This window comes from Stegastes partitus, unplaced genomic scaffold (assembly GCF_000690725.1).
Source record: "Stegastes partitus isolate 25-593 unplaced genomic scaffold, Stegastes_partitus-1.0.2 Scaffold329, whole genome shotgun sequence".
In the NCBI taxonomy this organism is placed as follows: Eukaryota; Metazoa; Chordata; class Actinopteri; family Pomacentridae; genus Stegastes; species Stegastes partitus.
The window spans coordinates 1-23424 of NW_007578060.1; the positions used below are offsets into that span (position 1 = coordinate 1).

The 23424-nt window shown below is 44.7% G+C and overlaps 3 protein-coding genes across 5 annotated transcripts in view; 1 reads left to right on the forward strand and 2 right to left on the reverse strand.

Moving 5' to 3' along the window:
- Positions 1-672: 672 nt before the first annotated feature.
- On the forward strand, positions 673-8288 carry LOC103358743 (40S ribosomal protein S19). Its single transcript, XM_008283825.1, has 6 exons — positions 673-744; positions 996-1066; positions 2856-2956; positions 4709-4892; positions 4968-5022; positions 7804-8288. Exons 2-6 carry the CDS (start codon positions 996-998, stop codon positions 7849-7851), a joined length of 459 nt encoding a protein of 152 aa, XP_008282047.1. The 5' UTR covers positions 673-744; the 3' UTR covers positions 7852-8288.
- A 29-nt stretch (positions 8289-8317) lies between these two features.
- LOC103358742 (trypsin-3-like) lies at positions 8318-12325 on the reverse strand. Its single transcript, XM_008283824.1, has 5 exons — positions 12286-12325; positions 11965-12118; positions 10691-10944; positions 9981-10117; positions 8318-8483 (listed from the first exon to the last, which is right to left on the reverse strand). The coding sequence occupies exons 1-5, from the start codon at positions 12323-12325 to the stop codon at positions 8334-8336; spliced, it is 735 nt and encodes a 244-aa protein (XP_008282046.1). The 3' UTR covers positions 8318-8333.
- Positions 12326-13520: 1195 nt separating this feature from the next.
- kmt2ba (lysine (K)-specific methyltransferase 2Ba) overlaps positions 13521-23424 on the reverse strand; it is a 32398-nt gene continuing 22494 nt past the window's right edge. For all 3 annotated transcript variants that reach the window (XM_008283827.1, XM_008283828.1, XM_008283826.1), the window contains exons 25-36: positions 23256-23334; positions 22578-22738; positions 22171-22332; positions 19734-22074; positions 19242-19361; positions 18322-18440; positions 18012-18137; positions 17619-17871; positions 17352-17462; positions 17160-17243; positions 16947-17076; positions 13521-15079 (exon numbers count right to left, since the gene is read on the reverse strand). In XM_008283827.1, the coding sequence (XP_008282049.1) occupies positions 14804-15079; positions 16947-17076; positions 17160-17243; positions 17352-17462; positions 17619-17871; positions 18012-18137; positions 18322-18440; positions 19242-19361; positions 19734-22074; positions 22171-22332; positions 22578-22738; positions 23256-23334 (3962 nt within the window). In that variant the 3' untranslated portion in view covers positions 13521-14803. The remainder of the gene's footprint in view (positions 15080-16946; positions 17077-17159; positions 17244-17351; positions 17463-17618; positions 17872-18011; positions 18138-18321; positions 18441-19241; positions 19362-19733; positions 22075-22170; positions 22333-22577; positions 22739-23255; positions 23335-23424) is intronic.

The following is a 23424-nucleotide window of genomic DNA, read 5'->3' on the forward strand; positions in this document are numbered from 1 at the left end:
TGGAAAAATTAAGGGCAGCAGTCATCTCAGAGGCCTACGATGGCCACTGAGGCAAGCATGGACTAATAACGAAATACGTGTATTTTATAACAAGTGTTATGTCATCACGACCCTCTAAAATTCAGGATCCTTTGCGGTAACTTCTAGATCTATGTTAGTGGCAGCAGCAGGAGGCACATGGCGGACAAACAGCAGCAACACGTTGGCTGCATGTTCAGAGAATTAAAAATGGAAGAGCTACGAACCCCGTGGCGGTGTGTGTCCTCACTCGGCCGCTCTCTGCTCTCCCGCTGACTGCACCACACTTTCTGAACAGCCTCTGGCTCCGACAGAAAACACAGAGAAATGGGCCAAGAGATGTGGAGAAGGAAGGTGCCGCCACACCACCATCTGCTGGGCCTGGGCCGGAACAGCCCGCACAGCATCCTCACTGTGAGGCAAAAAAAGGCTCGTTTTCACCGTCGTTTAAGCACAAAATAAACACACAAGATTAAAAAATATACACAGAAATATTACCGTTAGAGCAAGCTGAGTTTAGAGCCTGGGTTCAGCTTGGATCTGAGGGAGCAGGAGAGGTTATTTCAGGCTACGGCATCATCCTTCCCAAATGAGGGCAGTCTCCCTCCATCCCTCATCAGCATCACTCCTCCTGCTGCTGCGCCGCATTAGCCTCGGCTAACCCCGGACTACACTTCCAAACCCGGCCGCCTGGCTACCGTAGCGCTCTGTGGGGACATAATAAAAGTAAGACAAGCTGAACATGAGAGCTGTGTTCGTGTGTAACCGTAGCTGTGAGCCGCCTGCTGTCAGTTACAGGGACTTTAGCTAAGCTAGCTGCGGCTAATGCTAGCAAAAAAATAAAAAATAAAAAATGTTCCAACGGCTGCATGAGAGGGTTTTTTGTTTTTTTAGTTTTTATTCCTGAACCCTAAAAAAAGCCACGTTTTAAATGTCAATGTAAGCTCACCTTCTTGTCCACTTTGCCCCCTGTTTAGATGCCCAGTGTCACAGTGAAAGACGTGAACCAGCAGGAGTTTGTCAAGGCTTTATCAGCCTTCCTGAAAAAGTGAGTAAAACACAGCAGCTGCACTGAAATGACTGGACACAGGCTCACAATATATACATGTCTTTATTTATTTACAGCTCAGGCTAAAGAGATTTTTATGTAAATCTTTTTATTTAAATAAAAATAACATGGAGGTGTTAGTCAGTATAATTTACAAATTAATAATATGTATATTAAAAAAAATATTTAAAAAAATCTGACAGGTCTAACAGATGTAGAAACGTCCCATAATGCTGTGCAAAAAAAAACTCCCACTAAATTCATTATTGCAATCATATGGACCAACAAGGACAAATAGTGTTTTTGTAATTTGAATCAATTAATTAGATTTTACTTATTTAACTTTCCATGCAAATTGGGTTTAAACTAAAATGCTTTACAGAATAAAAATAATTTTAAAAAAACAACAACAACAACAAGGGCTCAGTAAAAACAGAGACTGAAGAAACGCTATCGAAAAAAAAAAACACCAGAGGCAGAACAAGTCAGAAGTCATGGGAGCAAAATCAAACAATTATGTATATAGATTTTTTAAAAGTGATTAAAGGGTAGAAAGAATAGATGTATACATTGATAGAATAAATCTACGATCTACGGCAGCAAAAATACAAGAAGAGATCAATAATAATACAAATATCGACTTACAATAAAGCAAGAAAAAGCAAAAATCTGAAGAACTAATTACTACGGATTCAGACATAAATATTACCTTTAAAGTGTTTTGAACCAAATTTACCAAACTGAGGAGGAGACAAAGAATTTGAATTAAAAACCTGGATACAAAAAGCGACCTTGGAGGTAAAGTGTGCTGCAGAAAGCTGTGAAAGGATCAAACAGGCTTCATAAAAAGTGTAAATGCTGGATGTTGGCTGCAAAGTATGGAGAGTAAATGACAGTAGCAGCCATTGATGAGCGACACTGAAGTCAAGAGGGGTTGATGCTACTTTACAGACATCCTCTGTCTAGTGTCTCTATTATCGCCGATTTCCCACCGTTTTGTTGGATTTTGTTATTTAGAAACGGTACGTTGCACATGTTTCACTGCGCATATAACCATTTTTATTGCGCTGTGTTATTCCTGATTGCTTTTACAACTCATAAAAGGTTTACTTTTTGGTTAACGGTGGTTGTTTAATCACGTTTATACCCAAATATGCATCAATATAGGGAAAGAGGAAGCTCCAGCAGTTCCTCGCTGATGCCAGGAAATCATCGATATCACTGCACCCAGTCCACGAAACATTATTAATAACGCCACAGGTTCTGAAAACAAAGAGGATGCCAAGAGGATTTGCTTCAGTTTATGTACACTACATGCATACAACAGCTTTAAAGCTGCTCATATTTGCTATTCACGTCTTGTACCTCCACTGCTGTGACACTTTTCCCTGCATGGGATCAATAAAGTTTATCTTTGCTAATAAATCAGTCACAGCCTCTTTGAATAAGAATTAGGTTTGTGGGTAGATTGATGTTCTTTTAAAGGAAATTAACAACTTAGGGCTACGTTCAGGCTGCAGAATTTTAAATATGTGCTGAAAACACACAATACAAACTGCACTTCACAGCTTCAGTGTCACTTAAAACACATTTTAGATGAAGCACTTCTCTCTGTTGAGGCTTCAAACCTGCCTGTTTCCATACCGGTGAATCCAACACGGACGTCGTTGCTATAATTAGACGTATGTGTTCAACGTATTTATGTGCCATATGCTGTTTAAGGAAACGGTCCAGTCAGTTGATTCATCACTTCAACTGAGAATTGTTTGTCTTTTTTTTTTTTCTTCAGATCTGGCAAACTTAAAGTCCCAGAGTGGGTCGACACGGTGAAGCTTGCCAGGCACAAAGAGCTGGCGCCCTGCGATGACAACTGGTTCTACACCAGAGCAGGTCGGTTCTATGCATTAGTCCAGCCACGTGCAGCTGAAATTATGAATCCCTTAGTTTACCCGTTCTTTTGTGTCATTTAGCAGAAATGAAGAACATTTAGCCTCCAGCATGCAGACGTGCAGCTTCTTTCTGTGTCACTGTTTTAGTCAGACTATATACACAAATATAGACTGAACCAAATTAACCAAACAAGGAACATTTTACAGGAAACAATGCGGAACGTGATTATTGATTTAATCAGCGAGATGAAATGACATGTTTAATCATCGTCTTGTGTCACAGAAAAAAGATGTTTTATATATTTTACATGTCAAAGATCTTGTATACGAGGTTGGCTAAAATAGTTCTCTGCCTGAAAACAAGCGGCACAACTCCTATTTTGGGGCATAACTGTATACGATAAGGCCTTATGTCACAAAAACTAATTTCTTTGCAGATGACGCCCTTTAAAAATCGGTAGGTTAGAGGGAAACCAAAAAATGGACAAGAAAGAAGCCAGAGCTGGACGCTGTGTGTTGGACATAGGGCAGGGTGTTATGGCCAAAAATATAGCTTGTAGCGGCGGGTGACTCTTCGGACTGACGAGGTGGAAGTGGGCGGGACTCACAGGCAGTACTTGGCTGCTGATGCCAGTTTAGGATAGCGGTCACAGCTCTGTTTCCACTATCAGGTGGTGGTGGCAGTGGCAGGCGAATATTCAGATCTCAAAATTGCTATCCGGACACCACCACAACAACCGAATATTCCGATATCCGGGTCCAGCCCTACTGTGTTGGTCAATGCACCGCATTCGCCCTCCTCCTCGGTCACTGCCATGCTTCTCGCTCCATGTGCATGAGACCGGACAAAAACAACGGCACTGTGCATGCACGTTTCACTAACATTTTATCGCGATATTTCAATTTCATGTCATCCCCTAACGTTACACCAGTATTACCGTGCACAGTAGGATATGGCCCAGCCCGAGTTGGACAGTCACATGTCTATCATTCATGACCATGCGGTGAATGGCCTCCAGTTGATCGTCCATGGTCGCTGGTTTTGGACATTGTGGATCACCTTGGTGGTCTCTGAAATCAGATACTCACTTCTTTACGGTTAAATAGCAGCAGGAGTCCAAGTGTCAGGTCCTTGGGGGTCATTCCCTTTAAATGCAGATACTTGATCACAGCTCTGGCTTCTTTCTTGTCATTTTTTTTTGGTTTCCTCTCACCTGCTTATTTTTAAAGGGCGTCATCTGCAAAGAAACAATATTAAACGTTTGGCTTTTGTGCAAAGTGATATAAAGATTTATGTTGTGCCACAAAATGGAAGTTACAACCTTTGTTTGTGGGTAAGGCTGAGATCTCTGCCCTCATAGTTCTCTGTTATAGAGCTTTTAAAAAATTTGGTTCCAGGAAACCCCATCTACACTCTAACGTCTATATGTCAGTCTTGCACAGCGATAAATCTTGGCTTATCTCAAGCTTTTTCAGGTGGCTGTGTGATCATATACAAAGAGTTGCGACATATTCGTCAGGCCTTTCACAAGTAGATCTCCCAAAACGGCCACAAAATATACAATGAAAGCACATGTACACAGTCCCTTGGGCAGATGTAATGTTATCTGCTGAGGCGTGTTGACCCGCCAACAATGTCACGCCAGCTGGAATGTTTGGCTTCATGTCTTTCGGGTGAATAAGTCGTGAAGGTTGCAGGCGCTAAAACATACGAGCACATATTGCAACATGTGACCTGAACATGCGTCTGCAGCGTCCACGGCCCGTCACCTGTACCTGCGAGGAGGGGTGGGCGTCGGCTCCATGATCAAGATCTACGGCGGGCGTCAGAGGAACGGCGTCTGCCCCGCCCACTTCAGCGTGGGCTCCAGGAACGTGGCGAGGAAGGTCCTCCAAGCTCTGGAGGGCCTCAAGATGGTGGAGAAGGACCCCAATGGGTGAGTATGAGGAGCAGACACTGAGGTGGTGGTTTTAATAAGTGATGGATGTTTTTTATACATCTGTGCTTGCAGTGGTCGGAGGCTTACCCCTCAGGGCCAGAGAGACCTGGATAGGATCGCTGGTCAGGTGGGTTGTTGCACTTACACAGACTTTTTTTTGCTATTTATTATTTCTTTAATTACTTAAAGTGCGGGACTTTTGTCTCCACCTTCTGGCAGAGAGTAATTACATACAGTTGATGCATTAAGACATATTTTCCTTTTTTTAGACTGTCCTCTACAGGCCGAGATTTTTTATCTGAAGCAAACTTTTCTTAGATGCTTCCTAGAGTCTTCTGCAGTACATACTCTGAGCTGCTGTACTCTACTCCGCCTGTATCCCTGCCAATGCGCCATTGCAGGAGTGTCGCCATATAAATCTGATTTTAAACCCCAGTATAACCTGATTCACTTAAATCAAATTACATTTCTTACAACTAAGCCAACGGCCATTTAGAATGGAGAGTGGAAGTCAGCAAAACCAGAAAATGCAAGTATGTGGAGGGAAGTTTGTGTGCTGTGGAGGTGCTGAACACAAAAGGTGGAGGTAGAGAGAGTGTGAACACATAAGGCAGCTGCTTAGGCCCTGTTTACACATGGACACCATTTTACTTGTTCTCTACTCTAACACCACATTTAGGAGCAGCTCCACTTCTCTGTCGGTCCAAACAAACGACCCTTGCCCCATTATCGTTGAAGTAACAGGAAATAATTCATGCCATTCGTTGTTGTGTTTTTTTCCAGGATTCTGATTGGCTAGCATGGCTGTATGCTTCTCGTTACACTGCCCCCTACAGGTTTGGCAGCTCATAGCAGCTCTTAACAACATGTTTGTGTAAACTAAGATTTTTTTGAAAACGATCTGGTGTGAACAATGTTATTTTTGAAAACGTAGCTCCGTTTTTGTGAATACCCAGCTATGTGTAAACATGGCCTTAGTCTGGAGAACTCAGGTGAGGCGCATATTATCAGCCAGTAGCCCTCTCAGGTAGATTGACTGTGGGAGGGGCATCACCACAGAGAGATTTTTCCTGATGTGAACTCCTTTGGTGGTCATCTGACAGGTTTTTAGGAAAAACAAACAGAACCCATGAAAAATACCCTTAACATCCGGACAGCCTTGGATTCTGACTCCGACATGACATTTTATGTCACAAATCAGGATAATGGCGTACTATCTGACTGAACAAACCCACAGATTGGCTACATTCAGACTGCAGGACTTGATGCTCAATTCAGATTTTTTTGTGAAATCCATTTTTTTTTGCAAGTTTGTTCACATTTCCAGTTAAATGCGACTTGTATGTGATCTGCTGTGTGAACTTCATACGACCCAAAAGTGTCCCGCATGCACAGAAGAGGACACGACGACGTCCCACGCAGCGAGTGCGCTCAGTGTTTGCGGAAGTGAACATGGATGGTGGCGGTGGTGATGGTGGAAACAGAACTGGGACCATTATCCTAAACTAGCATCAGCAGCCAAGTACTGCCTGTGTGTTCTGGCCACTTCCACCCCGTTAGAGCGCTGCCCCGGGGTGGAAGTGTCCCCCGACCGCTCCGAATATTCTGAGATTCGTCACTAATTGGGCCTGAATATCCAGAGAGCAGAAAGTGCTATTGGGACCAGCCCTACTAGTTATTATAACAACTATGAACAATAAATATTAACAACTAATGAGCCTTCCAGCATCAAGCCCTCCTTGTATCTCGACCTCCGTCTTGACAATCCGACAGCCTTGCTATCCGACATAAAAGAAGGTTTTACATTTAGCGTCAGATTATCGAGTCACGACCGTATTTAGAAAATTAATTCAAAACTGTGGAGAACACAGAGAACAAGGCAGCATCGTGCTTTGTGTTGTTTTTCCATCTAGAAGACAGAATTAATTTGATTTCCTCTAATGTACGCTAAAGCCCTGTCATGGCAACGAGCATATATACTGACAGTATAACAACTATATAATTAAGCAGCTCTAAAAAGTGGCAATGGCATTAAAGGACTTGTCATAACATGTCAATTTTACAACACGTTTTTTTAAATATAAAACGCTAAGAGGACTAGATAAAATGCCAAGAAGAATACTAGGTGGCTCTTTATATTCATTTTTCAGACACTTTTGCTTTAAGTGTCTTGCAAAGAGATGTTTGAAACGCATGCAAATGTTATGATTGCTGCGCACTTGATTAAACCCTCTTGTCATGTCTCGGTGTGCACATCCTCTCCTCACGTCCTCCCGCCGGAGACGCAAGTGGAGGAGTCAAGGCAGCAGGCGTTGAACAAATACAGACGTTCGCATTCGTCTCAGAGTTAAATGTAGCTGCACCATCAGCCCAGTGTGTTGTCACAGCCTGACACTGTAGTTATGATCGCGGTCGGATAACTTACAGTATATATGTGCACGTAATTCAGCTCACAGCGTGTCATACTGTGAGGATAATGTACGGATGTCATGCATGTTTTCATTTATTTTACACAAACACGTGCCATTTAGTACAAAACACAAAATACTCCTACACAAACTGACATATATAATAAATGAGTTATATCTATTATCTACATGTTTGTCAGTCCTGTTTTATCGTGGATACCAAAAAGATTTCAGCAAAAGCTACACCTGAGCATCCTCGCTCATAGCTCCAGCCTCCTCTCTCCTCCAGATACATTTTAAATTTAGAACTAGTTATCCATCAGGAGTGGCTCCCTCTTGTGTTCTTTCCCAGATATTTTCCTGTGTTTGTATTTTCCCGGCCGTGTTGCATATTTACTGACATCCCTGTAATATGTTTTGTGACCAGTGTGCATGCGTTCCTGTTCGTGGCGGCCGTGTGAGAATCCCCCTCTGTGTTCTCTGCCTCCTCCTTTGTTTAGGTGGCCTCAGCAAACAAGAAACAGCGGAGTTTACAAAGCGCCATGTGAGGAAAAGCACGCCAAGAATCCAGACATGTGAAACGCAGCTATGCCTTACTGCTTATTTACTCGAGTTGGCTTGCCTCCCATATCAATCCAGTGACCGCAGAGTGCAAACGGCGTTTCATAGAGATGCATGAGTCTATAGTGCAGTGAGTCCAAAATTAAACATTACACGTGAATGTTTGCATCAGTTTTAGGTTTGTTTGAAGTTCTGTGATAGTAAAACACAGAACAGACACAGAAACACTCAGAATACAGGATTATGAAGCGAGAGCATGCTACCAAAAAGATGTGAAGCTGTGAAAAACTGTGAACTGCAACATATCCAAACACACATTTTTTATTTCCATTGTTGTGTTTTGCAGAATGGAACATGTTATGAATGAGATGTGTGAGGATAGCACAATAATCCAGAGTGTTCCCAATAAACTGAGCATGAGCACCGACTCTGGTGTCCTAATGTCAGCTTGTGCGAGGACTGCGGGCGTTTAGTTGTTGCTCATGGTGCTGCTGATCCAGCTGTTGTAGCGGCACACGCGGGCGTAGACGCTGGGGTGTCCCTGCATGGCGCAGTCATAACCCCAGGACACGACTCCCTGCAGCTGGCCGCTGCACACCAGAGGACCGCCAGAGTCTCCCTGCAGGCAGAGGAAGTGGAACAGTGGCTTGAATGATGCTGTGAGCGGCCACAATAAATATACTTTATGGTATGTCGAAGACGAGTGGTGGGAGATGCACATTTTTGTATTGTTGGAGCAACTTGACACCAGGCTTAAAATCAATTTCAATGCCCTGTCTGGTTCAAAGTTTCAGGTCTGTTAAGGTGCTTCGTTGCACCTGACAGTGATGTCACAGTGTCCAGTGACCTGTATGAGACTTCAGCAAGGAGAGAAGCCTCTGGAGAGCAGCAGAAACATGATGTTCAGGAATGGCGGGGGGGCTTTTTGCCTTTATTTAGAGCAGTAGAGTTAGACAGGAAAGGAGGGAGAAGAATGGGGGAAGGACTTGTAGCAAAGGGTCGTAAGCGGGAGTCCAACCCAAGACCGCTGCATCGGGGAACTATAGCCCCTGTTCATGGTTTTCCTGCTCAACTAGGTGAGCTGTAGTGGCGCCCCAAGTCACTTTTTAACTAGGAAAATGGTACATTCTCAGCATGAAGTTATTGATATTTACAACCATGTGATAAAATAGTCTTTCCCCATCAACTACACACCGCTTAATCGTCACTAGTGTCGTGGGGGGCTGGAGTCTATCCCAGCTGACTCAGGGTGAAGGCAGGTTCACCTGGACAGGTAACCAGTCTGTCACAGGGCTACACTTAGAGACAGACAACCAAGCACACTCACATTCACACCTACGGACAATTTAGAATCACCAATTAACCTCAGCATGTTTCTGGATTGTGGGAGGAAGCTGGAGAACCTGGAGAGAACCCACGCTGCACGGGGGGAACATGCAAACTCCATACAGTCATTTTGAGCTTAAAAAATGCAAGGGAAAGATGCACTATGGGGACCTTTGCCAACAAATGAGTTCATACACTTGGAGATATTCACATCCCAGCCTCCATCAGCTGTAAATAGTTTGTCAGAATCTCTGATGGCAGACACATTTTTTCAACATACCACGGTAGATATCATGTCACCCACATTTATAAGTAATGTTAAGATAAAACCACTTTGCTAACAGATATTTGCTACATAACAGTTGTTGATCAATGTAGCATAGCGTTCAGTTTTATTTCTATAGCACCAATTCACAACATGTGTCATCTCATAGCACTTCACATAGTGAGTAATTAACCCTCTGGGGTCTCTCCAGGTGTGAAGAGGAATGAATTAATGCTTCTGTTTGTTACCTAAATCATGTCATGTTGCTAATTTTATCACCTTTTTTCCTCTCTTTCCCTCTGAACTGATAAAAGTGTAAAATATCACTTGAGTAAATGGACTTTAAATTAGAAGCTTTGCTCAAATGTTTTTCTCTGCTGCATCTTCTTCCTGCAGTCAGTCAGACAGACAGTGAGGTAGCAGCAGTGCTGAAGTGGACATCTATCCACCTGATGTCTAGTTAAAGGCTATTAGAGTGGATGCATGCATTAGTGGCTGCCCGTGTTGTGGTTCGGTCCGACTCACCTGGCAGCTGCTGGCTCCTCCATGCATGAATCCGGAGCAGACCATGTTGTCGGTGAAGATGTGGGGGTAGGCGTTCCTGCAGATCCTGTCATCGATGATGGGCTGCCTCAGGCACTGAAGCCTGTCGGGGAAGTTGTCTGGAGAGAAGGAAGGAAGGGAAGTCTCGGTTTGGTTCTGCTTGTCTGGCGTCCACACAGTCACGTCATCCACCATTATGGGAATAATACATCTCAAACATGGAAGTAAGGTGGTGATAAATATGAGTAATGTAGTGATTAAATGATTGGTTGAAAATGAAAGGTTTCCTATTGCTAAGCTAACAGATCCAGCATCTCCTGTCCCTGATGCCTTTTCATTAAAATCTCAAGCTGAAGCTCAGACAACCTTTTCTTCACACCGTTGCAAACTCTCCAGTGCCACAAATGCTTATAAAGGCTAAAAAAAATCCTGTTTTTTATGTGCTGCACCGTCACCCAGCACATTATCCAACTTCCTGTACATGTCTGGACGCCTGCTTTGCTTTTTTACAGTCACTAATGTTGCATTCCCTTAATGTCATTAGATAAAGATGAACGTTGTGCAGCAGAACATGCCTCCAAGTAATAAGGCCTGTCCCTTGTGATTGGGCCTCAATCACGTCCACACAACGACAAGGTTGGGCTCTTCTGCTGCCTTTGAATAAGTCTGCCTATGTCACCATCTGCACTCACTGCCATTGGCGGACGTGTTGCCCCATCCGGACACCATGCAGTTCTCGTCGGGCAGGGGGCAGCGGGAGGGCAGGGCCACGGTCTGGACGTAGCTGTTGAGGGTGGCGGGCCGACTCAGCTTGATCAGCATGATGTCGTTGTCCAGGTTGTAGCTGTTGTACTGGGGGTGCTTGATCAGCTTGGCCGAGTCGATCCACTGCTCGGTGCCCTCGTTCACGGCGATGTTGTGCTCACCGAGACGGACCTGGACACGGCTAGGGGATAAGGGAGGAGAAACTTCTGTTTTTTGTGATTCATACATAGCATTTGTTTCTTGTACAAAGTGATAGCTGTGAAAGGTTTGCTGACATTTGCCACCGTAAGTTGCTGGTCGGACAAAAGATGTTAATATAAATGCAAGAATTGGCACTTCAAGATTCCTGAATAGAAATCTACGGGGGACTTCTGTAGCACTAAAGATGGCGGTTAACTGACACAGGTCCCGCCCCTTCTCTCCAATTAGTCAATCATTTGCTGAAGAGGGAAACATCCAGCCAATCATGTTGTTGCGCATGGGTAGCAAAAGTATAGGGAAAAAAATGCTTTTTATACCTGAGCTTAGCCTTAACTTTTATAGCGTTTTTTTGTGTGTGTGTCAGATTTGACTTGTAACTCGAAACATGCAGTTTTTATGTTCTGTGAGTGTTGAAGGTGCACTTATGGGTCTTCTGTTAGTTTAATTGTAGCAACTGGACCTGCTCGAGTTCCTTGAAGATGTTCCACCTCTCATCCAAGAGGCTTCATCAGTTCTGACTGACTAGTTGGGAGTTCCAGATACTTATATCCTTAAGGAGCCATTAACACCTAAGTTTCGGTTTCAATTGGGGGTTTGTTGCTCCTCCCCCGAGTCGTTAGTGCTCCCCCTGACAAAATGGGGTTCGTTAAGGTCTTTTGTGGCTAGGTGTGGATGTGGTTTCATCTTCATGAGGACAGATCTTAGTCTGTCCGAAGGCAGAGGACACCTGGTCAGGTAACCAGTCTATCGCAGCCGTAAGCAAATAAAACTCCAATAAATAAATCTGGTTAAAATGTACTAAACATACTACATTTTTCATGATTTTTCTTAGGTGCGAGCTGAAACCTCTTCTGGGGCACCACTAACTCCTCTCTGTAGGACAAACCCTCAACATGGCGATGTATTTGCTTTGTGATGCAGCTCGCATTGCACCACATTAGCTTTCAGAGGGTGTTTTGACTAGAACAGCCTTTTTCAAAGTGTGACCTCCTGCACTTACGACTTGTGGCAGTGAGCAGCAGACACCACCCACTGGCTGGAGATGAGGGACCCACCGCAGAAGTGGTATCCGGCGTTCAGAGACACCTGGTAGGGAACAGAGTGTCTGGGACACTCGTAACCTCCGACAACCTTCTCATCCTCAGCTGCAGCGACTAGAAGAGCAGATGATTCAGCAGGACGCCAGGAAAATCAGTGGAAATACTTCACAAGTAGCAGCAGAAAATGTAGAATTCCAATTACACAGAAAACATATAAACTGAGCTTTAGACAAATAATCTGAGTGAAGTATTTAAAAAAGAAGAGCGAAAATGTGTCTTACATGCAGCTCCGAGCAGAGCCAGGAGAACCACGGCCTTCATGGTGCCTGAATGTAAGAGAAAGCCCACGCTGCACTCTTTATATACTCCTATCCTGCACTTTACATTTCTAACTTCTCAAGGTCAGGAAGTTAAAAGGCAAAAAAAAAAAAAAAACCCTCTGCTATGGGAAAGAGCCATATGGCTGAAGGCAGCAGAAAGACCTTGAGTGCCACTTCAAGCCACTTTTGACTGAGCAGCGTTCTTGATTTGACAGTTATGTAATCAGCAATTACGTAATTTGCAGCCATCGACGCCTATTTATGCACAGGTGCTAATGAGAAACTTGACATCCAAAACATATTCATTGCAACTGAGCGCTTTTCGACTCTTTGACAGCAGCGTGTCAAGAAACAGATGTTTCCTGCAGAGTGAATGTTTATTCAGAAACATTTGAATCGTTGATGTGGCTGATAGCGGCTCACAGTCTGCAGGTGTCGCCGGTCTCAGCTCAGCCGTAGGCGTCAGGAACACTCAAGAGGTTTCTCAATAATCCATAGAAAGCCCGATAAGGCTGTTCCAAAGCTGCAGAAATGTAAAAACTGCAAGTACTAGCAGTTTCCAACCGAGGGGTCAGATAAGATTCTTGAATCTGAGGGACTCACTTCTGCATGACCAGTTAACTCAGATTATCATTAATTTTTCTTGTGGATGGCTGGAGATGTACAGGCCTCGAAAATATCGACATTAAAACAGATAAAAGGGCTGCATCATTCCACATGTGACCAGGATCCATCCATCCATTATCTATACACCTCACTAGGGTGGCGGGGGACAGGAGTCTATCCCAGCGGACTCAGGGTGAAGGTAGGTTCACCTGGACAGGTAACCAGTCTATCACAGGGCTACACTTAGAGACAGACAACCAAGCACACTGAATTACAATATGGTTAATTTTAAGAAAATTTTTCCAAATGATGTTCTGAAGGATCTATGGAAGGTTTGGCTCGGTCGTTTTTTTCCTTTTTAAATTTCTGTGGTGCGATTTTAAGTAAACCGACCAAATGTATCACCTGCTGTCGTATCGGTTTCTGGTAAATTATTGCATTATCAAATATTTTTTTCTTTGGTTCAGTGATCATTCTGGGTATTTACAGGACTTGATTTCCCCCTTCAGAGACTCATCCATCCATCACAAATGCTGTTTAAATGTAATTCATGCAGTGGATGGTTAAAAACACTGACCAAAAAAAAAAAGCATATTTTGACCAAATTTTTATTGAACATAAATAAAAACAAAAAGTTGTAGGTAAAAAAATATTTAACAGGTTTAGAAATTCTTTATACAACTATGTACAGGATCCATAGCGAGTCCAGAAGGTAACAAAGACTTGTCAATTATTAGTCCTACAAAACAGAACAAGTCCAGCGACTGAAGCGTACATCCGGTAGCTGGGCTGGTCGCACACTGAGCACAGAAACAGAAGAACAAACAGAAAGAAAGGTGGCCACCTATTCCAATAATAGTCACTGTTTATAGCGCTGATGTTCGACGTAATGAAACAGAACAATGACAAAAAGAGGAAGCAGTTTTTCACCAAACATGGATTTAAATCTAATCTTGCTTTATCACGCCTTTGAGGTAGTACACCTGTGAGAGACAAGAACATGAGGGTGCAAAAAAAAACAAACAAACAGCAGACGAACATCAGGATCATTACTTGGCAACAGGCTGGATTCCGTTATTCGGCCTACGAATAGAAAGTTAAAAGCTCAAAACACATTTATTTCCATCGGTTTGTTGAATATACATGTTTTGTTCAAATATACAAAAAGATCGATGAGGGATTGTGCAGAGAAGGATCACTATGTTCACGGAGGAAACGCTCCCTCGTAGGCCTTAAAACACACAAACAGCACAAAATTGCAAAGACCGTAATAAAAGCATTTAGATCTCTGCCGTCACAAATAAAAACCGGATCTGATTGGAGAAAGAGGGACAGAAAAAGAAAAGAAGTTTGGGGTAATAAAACTACCTGTTGGGATAAATCGTCACCTAAAGTATCGGGAGTCCCTGCTCGCGAGAGTTGTGATGACGTTAAATCGTAGCCGAGGTGCTTCTAATCTGTTTGTTCTGAAATAAAAAGAAAAAGTAAATGGTGTCCTGCCGGAGGAGGTTGTGTCAAAGTAAGGTGCTGAATAAATCCTCCTCCTCTGTGACCTTGTATTTACAAAGACACTGCACAGTAACAACTGCGATCGGGTGGTTTTAGTTTGCACCGCTGGCGGCAGCCGTCAACGCTGTTAAACTGAAGGATGGTATGAGACGGTGAAAAAGCAGAACTGGACTTCATCCCGAGCTGTGACATATGGCTCTTATCTGGTTCCTGTGGGCAGAACCGAACCTCGACTCATCTGTAAACTGAAACTTCCAACCTTCTGCGTGTACCTCCTTCTTACGTCACTTTCTTCCTCCACCTGAAATGCATCAAACATGATGGCTCATGTGGTTCTGATGTGTGCGCGCTGATGATGATGATGCTAATTGAGGAAGCGACGGCAGCGCCTCGCCCCGCAGTTGCAGTGCAGCTTGCTGCTCTCGTCCTCAATGGGGAACTTGTAGTCGTAAGTGAGCTCCTCGCCGCGGTAGATCTTCCTCAGGGCAAAGATGACGATGTGCTTGCGGCCGTCCACGTTGATGACGCGGGAGTAGCAGTTGGGCTCGCACGAATGGTTGATGAAGCGGGCGGCGTTGCCCTGCATGGTGGCGTCCACCACGTCGAAGTCGTCGATGCGGAACATGTAGCAGCCGATGCCCTGGTGAGCGGCGACACACAACCACAGACACACAACATTAAAGTGGTTTTCACATTTCCAGAGCTTTCAGCAGCTCAGAGCCTCCTAAAGCCTCGATTATACTCCCTCACCGTGGACACGTAGTAGTTTTGGGTTTTTTTTCCCCATTGACTTCCTATTTGAAGAAGTCCGTCATTACGTGCACAGAAGATGAGAGCCTGCATATTCAATGCATGCACATGAATGTCCTTGTAGTGCACCAGCCTCACAGGCACACATCTCACATGGACTTCCTACATTATGTGGACCAGAGTGTGGTCATGGAGGGATAATGTACAACCGAAGATTTTCATGAAATCAACCCCATTTTTGATACAAACAACGACTGTATGAGTGTATTTGGTCACTGGATTTTCAAAGTTGACTCTAGTGACACTTCTAACCATCGACTCTGAAGAACAGCAGCAGTGTTCATTGTTTTATTTTGCCCCATGCTTTTGTGAATACAGTTGCAACTCGATAATCCGACATTAAATGTAAAACCGTCTGTTATGTCGGACAGCAAGGCTGTCGGATTGTCAAGACGGAGGTCGAGATACAAGGAGGGCTTGATGCTGGAAGGCTCATTTGTTCTGGTCTCTGGATATTCAGGCCCAATTAATGATGAATATCATTATATACATATATACATATTCAGTGCAGTCGGGGGACACTTCCACACCAGGGGAGCGCTCCGACGGGGTGGAAGTGTCCAGAACACACAGGCAGTACTTGGCTGCTGATGCTAGTTTAGTTAGCGGTCACACTTCTGTTTCCACCATCGGTGGCGGCGGGGGAGTGGCAGATACGCTCCACCGTTACCATCCATGTTTACTTCCGTAAACACTGAGCACGCTCGCTGCGTGTGACGTCGTCGTGTCCTCTTCTGCACATGCGGGACACTTTTGGGTCGTATGAAGTTCACACAGCAGATCACATACAAGTCGCATTTAACTGGAAATGTAAAGGAATTCACAAAGAAATCCTCATTGAGCATCAAGTCCTGCAGTGTGAACGTAGCCAATCTGTGGGATTGTTCAGTCAGATAAAACGCCATTATCCTGATTGGTGACATTAAATGTCATTTCGGAGTCAGAATCCAAGGCTGTCGGTATGTTAAGGCTGTTTTTAATGTTTGTTTTTCCTAAAAACCTGTCAGATATCAAAGTTTAGGACTGTTAAGGGTCAGATTATTGAGTCATGACTATACTTCATTTGCAAAATGCGACCCGACTCTGGCTGCGTCTTTTGAGCAGAATCAGTGACCTGTAGGAAGCAGCCTTCATGTTTAGAACCTGTAGCTGCCTCTCTTAACAGTAAAACAGTTTGCTGGTCCACTCCTGCGCTGTATTCACACTTGAGGAATTCACAACAACTTCCTTTCTGCTGCTTCACATTCTATCTGTTCAACTGGCAAAAGTCACAGGAAACACAAAAGGCAGCTCTCCACTGCAGGATCTTTTGGTAGATGTTCTTCAAGTTTAACCAATCGGCATCAAGACCCAGAGCAGTTTTTAAGACACATAAAGGTTCGAGCTGGCCTCATGTGGCCCACAAGTCCCTGCAGTAGAAAATGGCCGACGTATTTGTCACAAACTCATCAATAAAGCAAGACGTTGTTGAGGGACGCAAAGCAAGAGAAAGAGGCAGCCTCACAACAGCTATCAACATAAAAAGGCAATTATTGACTGATTTCTTTCTTTTAACTGCAACAGATTCACTTTTCTTCTGTTGTGTTGCTGACAAAATAGGTGCTCGCATGAAAAGTTTTGCTCCTACAGAAATAAACAAATAATGAGGCACAAATGACGATGATTTCCGGGTGTAACTGTGTGATGTGTTGACTCACCTTGCTGTCATAGTATTTCTCCCTCTTGTCGGTCAGGACAGAGCGGATGACTGTGCCGGCGTACTCGATCACCATCTCTCCAGCCTCGATGTTCCTCTTGCAGAAAAGTCCACGGCCATGAATCAAAGATCTGTGAGGATTGCAGAGGAGTAAACGGTTAAATGTACTTATTTTGGACATTAATACAGCCTCTGCTTTTCTAATCATGTTTACCTGTAAACTCCGACTGCTTCCTTGGAGATTTTCTCCAGGTGTCTGAATCTCATCGCCATGGGAAGCTCGCTGCTGGTGGCTCGCCTGGTGGAGAGGGACACGGCAGAGTTTGTCGCTAAACTATTTCCCTTTAACAAATTTAGATGCTAAAATAAACGAAAAAGGAGCACACATTTAATTTAATTAACCAACCTTGAAGATTTCAGAGGGAATTCATCCTCCTCCTCATCAAAGGGGCCGACGATGTCTGGGAGCTCTCTGTGCTGCGATGCCAGGAAGTTGAACATATCAAAAGTTGCTTTCCTAATTAAAGAAGCACAAATGGGACAAAGCTGTGAATTTGTAGAGCATCTCGAGGGGCAGAACAAAAAGAAAGCAAGCAACATGCTCTGAATGAACTAATTACTGCTCAGGAGTTTTTTTCAAAGCAAAAAAACGATTGTGATAAAGCGTCGGCACCTCGTGTAGACTTCAGCTCGAGCGCAGCCGCTCGGGTTGAGGGGAAGCTCTTCCTCAATGTCATCGCAGCGGTGGAAGCGGAAGCGGTGGTGTTTGCAGTTGGCGGCACCCTGCAGCTGCTCCAGCAGGAAGATGACGGCATCGTGGACGACACCGAGCACCCGCGGCCCGCTCATCCCACCCAGAGGCAGCTGCTTCAGGTGGAAGCCCGCTCGAGCTTCAAGGACGCCGTCAATCACGGCGCGCCAGGCGACTGAGGGAGGGGAGAGAGCAGACGGTGGTGAATGACAGAGGAGATGTTTGTGTTTCTTAAACTGCAGTCAGGCACACAAGTAACATCAAACGCTAGAAACACCAGGAAAATGCTGCAAGAAGTCAAACAGCAGCTCTCACCCTCTATGCTGTTGGCTTTGACGCTAAATCCGTCATCGCTGGTGATTTCAAAGCGCAGGTGCGGCTGGTTCATGTACGTCCTCTTCCTGTATTTGTGTGCCGGTGTGTCTTCTTCGGAGCTGAAACCTGCAGAATCATTCAGAGCATTAAAGTAAGGATTTAGCATCTGGAAAGGTTTCTATAACGACAGATTTAACATGTGAAAAAGAAAGATTGTGTGATCATTTGTTCATTTACAGACAGAAATTTAAAAAGCTGTTGCAGCTAATGGAGATCCAAATGAATAAAGATTTACTGTTTAAACACAGACCTGAATAAGGGCCCCACTCAGAGAGGTCTCCGTGGCGAGCGCTGACCCACATGTGAGTTTTACCCTGAATGTGACTGTTGGCTTGTGCTGATGCAGGTGGACTCACAACCTCAGGACGCCTACAGAGAGACAGACAAACAAGCGAGTGGATTAACAAGTAATTCATAAGATCATTGTCATACTTTTAATGAAAAAGTAATTTACACATATTTACTTCACTGTTAATTGTAAGAAAAGCGTTGATTTCTTTAAAAAAAATACTGATTTATTGAATTATATACATACAAAATAGCAGTGACATATTTAGCAATTCACATGACAATGCCATTGTGCCATGAATTGTAAAAAAGAAAAACTAAATTGGATTTCTATTATTATTTTCTTACAAAAAAGAAAAACAAAAACAGAAATTATTTTATAAATTTGTATATAGTTGATTTTATATCAAATTTACCTTTTCAAATTCATATCTGGAGCCTATGGTCACATTTTCAACCTTCAAAATGCTTCGTTAAGCATGTTTGTGGTTTTTAGTAGAAAAAAAAAATACATTTCTTCAAATCAGATTTTAGATTTTTTGTGTGTTTTGGAGCCCAAAATGTTAATATAATTGCTCAAAGTGAAAACATAATAGTCAGATCATATAGGTGATGTGCTGGGAAAAAAAGCTACCAAACATGGTCACAGTGAACATGTCTTACATAAAGACAAAACTAAACGTATGCAAAAACAGCCACAACAGGCCTCTAAGGGTAAAATAGATCTTAAATTGTTGCAAATGCCTTTTTTCCTTTAAACTGGTGGTTACCTCCAGTCAGAAAACAAGATAGCAAGTTTGGAAATCAGTAAATTTATATAACCAAGAATTTACCTTGAAATCACAGAAACAAAGTCCTCTACAAGGCCACCTTTGAACTCACCTGGAGGGTGTAGGAGGAGGTGGAGCGGTGATCCTCAGCGGCTCTGGCTCAGGCTGGTTCTCCTGGTCCAAGTCAAGAACGTCTTTCAACGACGGAGCCTTCATTCTCACACCGCTCGACCTATGAAAGGAAATCGAGGGACAAGGGTTTATATTTTGCCATCTTTCTCAGCTCTCTCCTGTAAGCTGCTGAAAGCATCAGTCGGGTTAATGCACTGATTGCTGCTACCTTGGACAAACAATGTCAGACGAAATGCTTTTAAAAATATATTTTCTCAAGGTTTAAGAGGACAAAAGAAGTGTTTTCTATGGCTACATATAAGAACATTATGCCGCTTAAAATTATGAAAAATTACTACTTGCAGCTCATATCAGAATGAATCCCAGTTTATTCTACTGAATCTTTTAATTATATGCCAGCATTCAAACCTGCATCTATCTGTTTCTTGTCTTTTTAATGTTGCAATGAAACAAAAACGAGAAGCTTGAATACCTGGTGTCATTAAGCTCCTCTTGCTCACTTGACGGATCCTTCAGGAAGTCTATCTTGGACTTCTTCCTGGACGGCCTCTCAGACGCTGATGACACTCTCTTGACTCTGACCTGGTGGCGCGTCTGTTCATTCACTAAACCGCCAGGCGACTCCGAACACCCAGCTGATGACCGATCCGAGTCTTCTGCATCGGCAACCTGGGAAGGTCTTCGATGTCGGGCTTTTGGCCGCTGAGTGTTGCTGAGAATGATGGGGGCTGTCCTTTCTGTGTCGCGGTGAGTCGCCATCGCTCTCTCGATGATAGCCTGGGCTGTGGTTTCGTCAGCGACTGAGAAATTGGCTTCGGGTCCAGTTTGCGCGCCGACAGCAGCTGTGGGAGCTGTGGGAGTTGTGGGAGCTGTGGGAGCGGCGCTGCTCTTCACAGGCACCACTCTGACAATGATTTTTTTCTCCGTTGTTGTGTGGTTAACAGCAGAGGAGACGTTTGCGGCGGAGGGACTGGAGCGAGGCTTTATTATGACCCGAGGGACGGAGTGATGCAGAGCGGTGCCGCTGTGGAGAATCTTAGCAATCTGGCTGATTTTGTTGTAGGCAGGTGAGTTTGTATTGAGCGACTGGTAAGTGTTGGATCTTGGGTCTTTGATCAGAATCTGACCTTGGCGGTTTACCAGCAGGACCTGCGGGGAGGGGGTCGGGGGTGAGTTGCCCGCACCGGCCTGATTCTGAGTCAACCCCTGCTGCTGACCTCCTGATCTAGAGCTGTCCAAGCGGATCGCGATGGTTCTGCCCCGTGTAGCACCCGGTTGAATAGGTAAAGCATTTAAACCGTTGATCACGATGGGAGACGTTACTGGACGCGGCACCGCACAGTAAGTGGCGGCAGCAGGGGAGACAGGCACGTTATTTGCGGTCTGGTGTCGAGGAGGTAAAGGCAGTTTGAGTTTTGGCTGCTGGTGTGGAAGACCGGAAGGTTTTGGCAACAGACGCTTGAGGTTGGACGCGGGATGTTTCGTCTTCACTACGATGGTTTTCATCTGCGTGGTGGGAGATCTTTTGGTTTTAGGCTCTGGGGAGTAATCGGGATCAGTCAAATCATCTTTGAATCCTTCTACCGAGTCAGTCGATGAGCTACTGTCGTCTTTGTCGTCAACCACACTTCTACTCGGGTACGCTAGGGAACCGTCCTCAGCAGAAACAAAATGGCCTGTCGTTGAATCCAAAAACACGTCATTTTGAGAAGCCGGTGTTTCAGTCGTCACCAGGACCTCTTCCCCCTGAACCGACAGGTCAGTGTTCGAATAACCCGATTCGAGAAAAGCAGATGGTGAAAAACTTTCCTGAAACTCTGGTTCAGTTGTTTCTTCATCAGCGTTTGGCTTTTGCGTGTCGTACATCGACTCCAGCCTCTTGAGAGCAACCGTTAGTTGTTTAGTAGGTGTGCTATGATTGGCGTGAATTTGAGCTTCTTCATCTTCTGTGTCCTGAGCTTCGTCGTCGACCACCTCGCTCTCTTCGCTGTCCGAGCCACCATCCGCCCCGTCCAGCTGTGAGATGGACTGCGCCGACGGGAGCTGACCTGAGGAGTCCGAGCCGCTTGCTGCGTCACAAACCACCGTGCGTGAGAACTTGAAGTATCGCCTGGAGTCTTCATCTTCAGAGTCATTCTGCTGATTATCGTCCTGCATTTCCACATCCTGCACTACACCTTCCGCCTCTCCTCTGCTGCCTTGTGCTCCACAGTGAAGAGCCACGTTCTCAGTGAGCAGGGACTCGTCAAACTCCAGCTTTGCATTCAGCATGGAAGCTACGGCCACATCCGTGTCGGTGTCAAACACAGTGTACGGTAGCTCCTGGGACATCAGGTGGGCTACTTCCTCCTCCAGGTTATCAGGGGCGAGCGAGATCCCGTTTGTTGTGGCCACGGCTGCATCCTCTGCCTCAGACGACGCCAGGAAGTCTTGGGGAACCTCGGCAGAGATTGGAGTGGTGATTTTAAAGTTGTGCCTTCCTTTGGGCGAGTGGGTGATGGCTCCCTGCCGAGGTGACAGGCCTGCAGAAAGGCTGGAGTTTGATCTAGGTGGAGAGCTCCAGACCGGAGATGTCGAGTTCTGTCGTGAGAGAGGAGGTGAAGCTGATCCTAAGGTGGATGATCTTGGAGGCGAGCTGAACAGGGCACATCTGGAGTGGATGGTGCCACCAGAGCGGAGGGTCATTGGTACAGACGGGTCACTCTCTGTCGGCGAGGAACTGCAGCGGCTTCTCGACGACAGCCTGCGAGGCCGACGGGTGTCTTCCAGGTCCCTCAGCGTCAGGATGTGGTGTGATTTGGGAGGAGCAGATCCTGACAGAGTGAATCAAACACAGCAATAATATATTTAATGGTTTGCTCTCGAGAACACAGCCAGACCTAAATCTGAAATCCTAAAACTCTTCTCACCTGGAGATGGGAGAGGTCGAGACGATCCTCCTGCTGGTCTCCTGGTTTGTGTGTAACCAGGACTCTTAGATCCAGGTGTATTGTGCGTTTTGGAGTTGGGTGATGGGGTGGTGGACTTAATTGGGCTGGATGAGGAGCTTAGGCGATCCGGTGACTCCATATCTGGCAAAGAAATACAAAATGTTCAACTGCAGTGCAACTGGTCACATATCTCAACCCGAAGTACTAAAAGCTCATCTGATTTTGTCCTGATTTAAATTAATCAATTACAAACTCTGTAGTTCCCCTCTGTCTAACTTAAGCATCTTAAAGCTAGCTTTGAATTTCTGGCCCACAGTTTTGGTCATTTGGTTCCCTCTCATCAAAGTTGTTTCAACAGTAAGAGCGACCCGTGTGATCCTGCTCACCTCTGTGGTGTTTGGGACTGTGGACTATGGTGTGGTTCTCTTCCTGGTCCCACCTCGGGTCCTGTTCCTCGCCAGGGAGAGGTGTGCTCACTTCTGTCACCTTACAGGTGTATTTGCAGCGCCTGCGAGGGTCCACAGTGCTCCAGTACAACCGAGAACATCTAGAGAGTGAAGAGAGGAAAATAGCTCTTACACTTTGCTTACATATATACACAGAACAATATGAGCAGCAAAATGATGTTAGCGGTCATACCCATCAGTCGTATAAGAAAGAAAGAGCACATCCAGCTACCGGGGTGGCATTTAAGCAGCCTCTTGCTAACAAATTTAGACTGACCCAAGCGATACCAAGCGCCACATATGTTTTATAGCAGCAGAAATGGGACCATACTGTGTTGTCGAGAACACTGGTTTGAAATACATCTTTGCGTCCCATTACTTTCAAGAAGCTTTTCCCTTTTGATCACATCTCTCAAAGTTTTATCCAAGCTGTTGCTCTCTGACCCAAACCCTAACCCTGACCAATAGGTCGACATCTTCAGCTTCTGAGAGTTGCCTGACAGTAATCGTGGATATGATACGTTTCTTATTTGAGAGAATATTTGTGCTGAAAGTGTTAATAAAGTTCTAATCTGAACCTAAATAAAGCTGTACGATATAATGACAATGACCACTTACTGATAACCAACAGGATACAGCATCCTCCCGTTTGACGACAGCTCTGACAACACACCCAGTTTCTGAATCTGCAGAGAGCCTGGAACAAATAGAAAACAGATGATATGGTTCAGCATACTAAGGTATACAGCAGCAACAGTTCAGCCCTTAATGGGGAGACGTGTCCTGT

What these genes read in the sequence shown, in the direction of transcription:
- LOC103358743 (XM_008283825.1), top strand. Translation starts at nt 996, where the DNA reads ATGCCCAGTGTCACAGTGAAAGACGTGAACCAGCAGGAGTTTGTCAAG. An exon ending in CTGGTTCTACACCAGAGCAG is followed by an intron (nt 2,957 to 4,708) that starts GTCGGTTCTATG and finishes ATGCGTCTGCAG; the next exon opens with CGTCCACGGCCCGTCACCTG. An exon ending in TGGATAGGATCGCTGGTCAG is followed by an intron (nt 5,023 to 7,803) that starts GTGGGTTGTTGC and finishes TCCTTTGTTTAG; the next exon opens with GTGGCCTCAGCAAACAAGAA.
- LOC103358742 (XM_008283824.1), bottom strand. Translation starts at nt 12,325, where the DNA reads ATGAAGGCCGTGGTTCTCCTGGCTCTGCTCGGAGCTGCAT. An exon ending in GGCTCTGCTCGGAGCTGCAT is followed by an intron (nt 12,119 to 12,285) that starts GTAAGACACATT and finishes CTGCTCTTCTAG; the next exon opens with TCGCTGCAGCTGAGGATGAG. An exon ending in CAACACGTCCGCCAATGGCA is followed by an intron (nt 10,118 to 10,690) that starts GTGAGTGCAGAT and finishes CCTTCTCTCCAG; the next exon opens with ACAACTTCCCCGACAGGCTT.